Source organism: Adiantum capillus-veneris, chromosome 30, assembly GCF_014529385.1.
Source record: "Adiantum capillus-veneris isolate H3 chromosome 30, ASM1452938v2, whole genome shotgun sequence".
Classification (NCBI taxonomy): domain Eukaryota; kingdom Viridiplantae; phylum Streptophyta; class Polypodiopsida; order Polypodiales; family Pteridaceae; genus Adiantum; species Adiantum capillus-veneris.
The window spans coordinates 37,922,557-37,931,081 of record NC_140960.1 but is presented as its reverse complement, the minus strand read 5'-3'; the positions used below and the strand labels follow the sequence as shown (position 1 = coordinate 37,931,081).

The window sequence follows — 8,525 nt, the reverse complement described above, 5'->3', positions numbered from 1 at the left end:
AAAAGGACTTCCCTCAGAGAGCTTTGCGCATTTTCGCAAGTAGTTAGGTGTAGGGTAGTACATCACTTCTCTACATCTCTTGTATATTAGCTTGTATAGTAGCTTCTCTCACACTTAAAGTACCACATTGGACTTTAAGTGGGAGGTTGTTGGGGTATAAAGCCCAATGTGGTCGCCCAGGTAAGTGGGCGGGCCGCCAGGTATGTACACATATTCTTTTGTAAAAACCTAATAAGAACTCACTATGCTCTACACATTACAGTAGAGCGAGTTCACCATATCGTCGTGCTCTTCTTCTCGCACTCTCTCTCACGTCGCACTTCCGCTCGTACTCCTTCATTACTTACCATATATATTATCTCCTTGATTTCTTGTAGAATCTCTGAGAAGCTAGCCACCGAGAGGTCATTATCAAAGACACGACAGTTCCTGGCCTTCCAAATGTTACTGAAGAAGCAGTAGCTGACAATTTGAGTACAAATAAGTAGTGCAGAACTTTGACATTGCCTGCCACCAAGGCACAAATCCTTCTTGAAATACCCAATCTTCCACATCCTTTGTATCCATTTTCACATCTTTCCTACAAGGCCTCTAATAGCCGGGCATTCCATGAAAATGTGGCAGAGGTCTTCACTAGCTCATCTGCACCCAGAACATCTGTCGAGTCCGATACGACGCACTTGGATCTTGACACCTGTCGGCAAGGCCCCCCATAGTACTTTCCACAAAAATATCTTCATAAACTGAGGCCACTGCGGATTCCAGATATTCTTTGTGACCTCTACCCATCGAGCCTCCGATCTACAACATATTATCTTAACAAGGATTCATATTGCTCCATTAATGAAGTTAAATGCATGTTAGCAACTAGCAGTTTGAGTCCTTGAATGTGGTTGCAAATGCTTTTGATGATAATAACCTGCATGGTGTGTGCTTTAGTCAATAGAAGGCGTTATGTGTGTGCAAACATGCATAGCAAAAAATGGCTAGAAAAGATGAAGTTCGGCATCTCACGGTGTTGTTTATTAAATAAAAAATTATTCGGGTGCCTTGTTGGCATTGAACAAATTTCAAGAGGCTCAATAGGAAAAGGGATGGGATGGAAATGCTTAACCATGGTGTTACAACTAAGCAAGTGTTAGCTATGTTGAACTTGTAGATTGTCCTGATATAGGTGGGGCTGAGCAACTAAGGGAAAGTGTACAAGAAGTTAGACTAGAAAGATCATAGGAGATGCCATACATGGGCTTAGAAGAAGGAAGGGGCAACAATGTACTTTCTTGTAAGACTTGGTGGACTTGTCTCATAGTGGGACGAGCATCAGGGCAAGGATGACAGCAAAGGAGGCCAAGGTGAAGAATGCATCTCCATTTGAACTTTAAAGATACCTTCTCCATCATCATCCCGTGGGTTGTTGCTTCAATGTCCATTTCATCCTTGTCCCATTTGTATGAGGGGGAAGCAACGTGGAGCTTGAGGCTTGGATCAATAGCATCCATAATGTTGCCATTTTGGTGGAGTGACCATACCCAATTTGGAATGCGATCCTCTATTGAAGGATCTAGTACTCGACGTCCACATGCCACTTCCAAAGCTAGCACACCAAATCCATAAACATCTGCCTTGTCTGTGGCTTTACCAGTGTATATAACTTCAGGGGCAACATAGCCGGGAGTTCCTGCTGCAGTCATTGTAACCTCCTGTCATATGTATCAAGAAAAAAACATTTTTAGCATTAGTTTTGCATGAGAATCAATGGAGAAAGAGCTTATACGAGGATTATACTTTGTTAACATCAATCGTACCAATCTCATATGTAGATAACCCACACAACTAAGGGTTCTTAAAGCTAGCCATTGTTGATTCAATTGGCCCTCTAGTAAGGTAGGCAAGGGCTAGTATGCTAAAAGACCAATACATTGGTATTTGTTCTAGTAGTATCTCTTACTCTTAAAATGTACACAATTTCACTATCAACAAGGTTTGTGACATGCTATCTCTAAATCAAACTATCTAGACAAATTTACCTCTTGTTGAGAATCACTATTACAACATTAACATTCCTTCCCCACAAAAAGAGTACGTATCTTTTTCCATTTAGCTTGGCTTGTCAAATACATAATACAACAAGTAACGTAGCTTATAATTTGGCAGTTTTGTAGCCACCTCTTCTTTATTTAGGTTCTAAACGTTCTCTTGCCTAACTTGGTGGCTTGCACCCCTCTTTGCAACAAGAACCCTCTTCTCTTTCTTTCAATTGTGCCTCTCTCTCTCTCTCTCTCTCTCTCTCTCTCTCTCTCTCTGTGTGTGGTAGATTGGTTATGCCATTTCCCTCTTGAATAAAAGGTCTTGAGTTCAACTCCTCGTCGGCTAGATCTTTAAGGTCTCTTGGGATAGTTTCCTACGACGTTAAAACTCTCTTCTTCTCGTGTGTGTGTGTGTGTGTGTGGGTGTGTGTGTGCCAATAAAAAGAGGAAAATGGTATAACCTTTCTATCACCCAAGTGTGGTAGATTGGTTATGCCGTTTCCCTCTTGAATAAAAGGTCTTGAGTTCAACTCCTCGTCGGCTAGATCTTTAAGGTCTCTTGGGATAGTTTCCTACGACGTTAAAACTCTCTTCTTCTTCTTCTTCTTCTTCTTCTTCTTCTCTCTCTCTCTCTCTCTCTCTGGTTCTCCCTCCTTCCATCAAACCTTCAATCTTTGTTGATCCAAAATTTTAACTAAGATGCAAAACAATCATGGCCTGAACTATCATGGGGGTGGCATATCTAATCTTAGGTGATAGGCATTATCGAACAAATACTAGACCTTTTTGGCCCTCAATCTAAGATGATAAGCATTGCTAAGCAAGTAGTACCTCTTAATCCTCAATCTCAGATGATAAGCATTGCTAACCAAATACTAGACATTTGGTCACATGGGAAGCCGCATTTATAGAGCCACCCCCTTAATCCTATGGAACATTCTCACAAAGGAAAAGTAACTAGATTCCCTTTTTTTAGAGAGTAGTATGGGAGTCGATCCATGGTCTCTGCCAACATTTGCTCTTTTTTACTTCCCCGTCTGGCATGTGAAAAGTGGTAACAGAGAGTCTCAAGAGGACGCTCTTTCTGTCAACCCAGTCCAGCTTTCAAGGTAGTGTCTCCCTAGGGTAAAGGGGCCAATAAAAAACCACCCCCCTTTAGGAGGACTGCCGGGGTCAGTTTTTTTGTGCACTTTCGGACCCATTGTGAGACACAAATGGGTGAGAGTTGGGGTGGACAATGTAGCCAACTTGCAATCGTGGCCATTAGATCTTGGGTTCAAGCCTTGTTGGCACAATGGCTCTAAATGCCCCCCCATTCTGGTTTCCTATTTACACCCATTTTTTATATACATAAAAAATATTGTGCGGGCGTTCTTCGCCTGTATAAATGCAACTTAATTCCAGATTTTTGCTGCTGGTAGAGACGATCTCGATCTTCATTTTGAGCATCTAAGCACTCGATTCCGTTTAGCGTGCTTTCTGGAGTGTGTGTTTCCTCTTAGGTGGCCTTAAGTTGGCCCCTTTATCCTATCAAGCTTCAGTTCCTTTTGGTTTGCGTTTTAGAGTGTGTGTGTGTGTGTGTGTGTGTGTGAGAGAGTGAGAGAGAGAGAGAGAGAGAGAGAGAGAGAGAGAATGGGCTCTCTCTCACCCAACAATCTCATAAAATGGGCGTAAAGTGCCACCATGGACGAAGCATCAGTGCTACCATGTCTTCATGCCTTGTTCTGATTGATCAAGGATAAGGTCCTTTCCTTGCACAAGTACATGGAGACTTATATAGAGAGGCATGCCAGTCTATAGAGAATAGGGAGGAATGTCAGTCTCTTAATCATGGGTCTTGATAGGACCATTGATGGTGGCTGACAAATTTGAGGAAATGATCACGAAAACGGCATTGCGAATGGGTATTCACTACTCAAAGGAACATTCATCTCCCACATGCGAAACCTCAACACTTTACAGCGCATTTGGCTGGCTTACGGCCCTGCCGCCTTCTATTCGAGCCCACAATTTTCATATGTGATGCACGACTTCACCCAACTGTCACATTCTTTGCAAGAGGAAGAATTGGGTAGCCTTGCCCCTTCAAAACAATAAGACAGAAGTTAAAGAGGTAGATTGCACCTGATCATGAGTGATGAGGCGGGCCAGCCCGAAATCACCAAGCATAGCCTCGAAATTCTCGGTGAGGAGAACGTTTGCAGCTTTCACATCTCGATGCAGCACACAATCGCCAAGCCCATTGTGCAAATACTCAAGCGCAGCCGCCACTCCGATCAACACTTTGAACCTTCATTGAAATCAACATGAGAGTTGTTGAGACATTTGATCAACACATATACATATGTACGCATACACATACATATATACACATACATATACATATATATAATACACCTAGGCATATATATACAGATACATATATACAAATGTATGTATGTTCATATGTATGCTTGTATAGATATAGGCAAAATCGAAAAACATTAAGAAAGGAGTCATGGTGTAACTAACCTGGCTTCACTATCCAAGGCATGGCTCTCCCTCCTGCTGCCAAAGAGATAGGTATCCAAACTTCCATTGGGCATGAATTGGTAAACAAGCAGGGCCATCCTCTTCTCATAGCACCAACCCTGCAGCTGCAACAGATTGCGGTGACGTATTTGGCTGATAATTTCCACCTCGGATGCGAACTCTGCCTCCATTCTCACACCATCTTTAAGCTTCTTCACTGCTACTTGCCGCCCATCTTCTAGAACCCCTTTATACACACTGCTAAACCCGCCCTCCCCGACCTTTCCCCTCTCATTGAAGCTATGTGCCGCCCGCTTGAGAGATCTGTAGCTGTACCGTTTTGTCGCTATTGACTCTATCTGTATGTGGGGAACCCGTTCAAACGTCCTCCCCTTCTTTAACTTTTTCCTTGTCCTTTCCCTGCTTGCGGCTACTAGCCCTATGCACACTGCTACTCCGGCTATGATTAGCATGGCCATTATGATGCTTATGTAAGTGGTAAGCATTCTCTTGCTCCTCCTGACCTTGCTTTCAGCGCCGTGTATGGTAAAGTTCCATGAAAATATAGTCGTGCCTTCAAAGTTCATGCCGGAGGCGGCAGATAAGCCCACATACATCCGCGGCAGAAAAAATTCTGACAAGTTGTAGTTCATCCAAAGGCAAGGGTTTGCAGGCCACTCATCCGTGGTTCGATTGGTCATCCACAGTTGGATAAGGTGTTTGTGAGCATCATATTCGATCCAAGCAGTGAAAGTGTAGTTATTGTAGAGGAAAAGCTCCGGGTAGGAGCCCTTCATAAAATTTGCATTATCTTTGTTGCTGTTCTTGCTCAAGTGGGACTTGCTGCTGTCATTAAGCTCTTTGCACAAGGGGCATTGCCCTGGGTTTTCTTTGCTCTCTGTAAGTCTCCTGCAGCAGGTATAATTACCGGAAGTGTCAAGAAATGCCGAAGAGTTAAGGGAGTTGACGTCGATGCCGATGTGGCTAGCACTCGGATCATCAAACTCGAGGTTTTGAAAAGTGTCGAATTCGACAGCGAAGAACCTAGGGCTTCCTCTAGTGCTTCGGTGTTCTGGCTGAAGTCCAAGATAGCGCCCTGTGCTGTTAGGTGGGGAATCGAAATCGCTGGTTATGAAGAAGGCAAGTCCATCACCACACCTCCCATATGAGCTTGTGGTCTGAATGCTGAAAGTCAAGTTGCTTGTAAAGGAGCTTACCTCCTTGCTGCTTCCATCAGAAGGTATGAATTGAAGTGGTCGGTTGTAGACTATGCGGCCAACGTAATGAAGTTCGTGTGTTGTAACAGTGGCTATGGGGTCGGGCGTGAGCAAGAGCGTATCAGCGGATATTTGGACTGGCCTGCTCTTGTCATATGAGAAGTTTTCCAAGCTTTCGAACTTTGGAACAAGAAAAGACTGGGTGTCACATACACATTGAGGCATAATTAGTGCACTCATCACACAAATGAGCTGGACGATCGAATACTCGCAATCGCAGAGGCTTTGTCTGTTGCTTTGCTGCTCATTTATGTTGCATGCAGGCCTCCTGGTTGCCTTCATCAATTCCATGGTAGCTATGTTTGCCTGGTGAAATAGCTTTGATTTGCAGCATAGGCTAGCTCACATTTATAAATTTTATACTTTCAATTTAGAAATAGACAGTGGACTCATTAATTTCAACCTAAAATAAATGAAAAGAGATATCCTCACTCTTGAGGATTTGTTGTCTCTCTCTCTCTCTCTCTCTCTCTCTCTCTCTCTCTCTAGACTCTTAAATATAATTCTATGGCCAAAAAGAAATTCCTCACTTTTAGTGAGAAAAGTAGCATGTTTAGGATGAGGATATGAGCCGCTTGCTGATTAAAATACGTTGTTGGCTTTCGAAGATTCGGTGTAGGTAACATAATTATTACTGAGTGATTTTGGTGGTGGTAGGCTAGGCATCTAAGAAGAAGGCTTGCGGGTAGAGAATATGTGCGGTATGGTTTATCGCATTGAGAGATGGGCTTCTATGCAAGTTTCATATTTTTGACATGGCTTCCTCTCTACTTAATTAGCACCCTTGATCTCTGGCTTCCTGTGCTTTTTCTAATTTGCACGATATGGGCTATATGATTGTGTCTCTCTCTGTCCATATTCTCTTTAAGAGATGTGCTTTCTAGAAATCTTGTATTAGTCTTTTTTGCGTGTGTAATTGTATGGTCCTTGATTGTTTATATATATTCTTCTATCTTTCAATTGCTTTTGCAAGCACAATCTCCTTGTTGGATTTCTTCCCTTTGTACAGTCTTCTTTATCATGTCGGGGTAGTGTTATGTGCAAAACATGGAGCTTTACATATACTTGGGCTTGATTTGAAGGTTAGACTCTTGATTTATTTACGTTTAATGTGTTAAATTTTCTGCGTTAAACAATCCTTGTTCATCACATGGCCTTATGGGTGAATATGAAACTCTTCATTATCCTACTTTTTCGCCAATGGCAACCATACTTTGTGAGCCCAATCAAGCTTAATCATTTTCCTAACATGCATTTGATGTGATGGCTAGACTATGAAATATCCTATTGTCATCAGAGTCAAATTCCCTAGCCGCGTGCGCCCCCCAAAATATAAGTATAGTACATGAGTTCAAAAGAAGGGGTATATTATTTGGCAAAATTTAACAGGACCACATTGACAAAAGAGGTATTTTTTTACATTTTGGAAAAAAACCCATAAGTTTCTCAGGGAAAAAGGGGTCATTTTATTATAAGGGTATTTTAACACCCTTTGAATGCAAGTGATATAGCTGATTTCCTATAGTTGAAGCTCGAGAGAAATTGCCTAATGTTGAAGGTAATAGGAAACCTTTGGTTATTCCATTTTGGTCAAGTTTACCTTGTCATAATGACCAACATATTTAGACACAAAGTATTGTACTTATGGCCAATTAAGGTGCCTTAAATCATGTGGCTATTCTTTCTCCTTGTGCCTTTACACTATTCACATTGTGTACTACCTTCTATTCAAAAGGCAATTATTGATAGCATAAGCATTTGGACATGGCCAACTCTTTCACATTGTTCATGAAGTTCATGCATGTACAATTTCAATGGGCCACCACAAGTATGGCATTTAGGTTTTAAATGATGTAGTAGTATTGTAGGGAGCATTCGGGATGAGGACGTTGTGGCCTCATGCCTCATGAACTGGTGTTCTACATGAGGTAAGTATTTGTTGTTAAGTATATAATTTATAGGGGTATTGAGTAAAATGTACGGACAATCAATAAAGATATTTGATTTTCATGCCTTTCGATTACTTAACTATAGATGGAAAGTGATTTGATCAATGAATTGTAGATCTCGGGGCATTTACTACATGTAAACCTACTAAATCACGAGTGTTCCAAAGGTATCATGAAAATCACTTGTCCATGAATTTTCCAAGAGTATAACATGTATTTCTCCTATCAATTGGTTTTTTTAATAAAATTCTTTGAATTATAGAGGGTGTACATGTAGTGTGAAGGAAGAAGACCCTTGAAGTGAGAACAATGGGCTTCAAATTATTTGAAGAATATTACTTGTTTTTGGCATGTTAAAACATGCCCTAGAGAAAAAATTTTGTTCTCCACTTTTGGGCTTAAAATGTTTTTCTTGATTCGTAAATGGGCCCTTCATTCAAAAGCCTCATAAATTTCTTTTCAACTTTTTGATCTAGAATGCCAAAGTGGGCCTTCACCTTGTTTGTTAAAGGGACTTGTAATGTCCTATCCTAGCTTGAATCTCCTTTGGTGTTGGAAAGTTGGTGATATTTTCACACTCTCAATGTTCTTATTTCTATTCAAGAAAGCAAGGGAGCTAAAAATGGACTTTTGCAAAGCAAGATAAAGTTTGGAAGTGGAGAAATGAGCATGGAATATGCAAGGAGTGTGAAATTGAATCTTGGAATTAATATTTGCATCAACCTATCCTAAAATTCATTTCAATAAAGCAATTTCTTCAT

At 41.3% G+C, this 8,525-nt stretch overlaps 1 protein-coding gene across 1 annotated transcript; it reads right to left on the bottom strand.

Annotated features, from left to right (window-relative positions):
* Positions 1-1,001: 1,001 nt before the first annotated feature.
* On the bottom strand, positions 1,002-6,696 carry LOC147417821 (L-type lectin-domain containing receptor kinase S.4-like). Its single transcript, XM_086507006.1, has 3 exons — positions 4,539-6,696; positions 4,152-4,317; positions 1,002-1,700 (listed from the first exon to the last, which is right to left on the bottom strand). The coding sequence occupies exons 1-3, from the start codon at positions 6,104-6,106 to the stop codon at positions 1,143-1,145; spliced, it is 2,292 nt and encodes a 763-aa protein (XP_086363132.1). The 5' UTR covers positions 6,107-6,696; the 3' UTR covers positions 1,002-1,142.
* Positions 6,697-8,525: the final 1,829 nt, after the last annotated feature.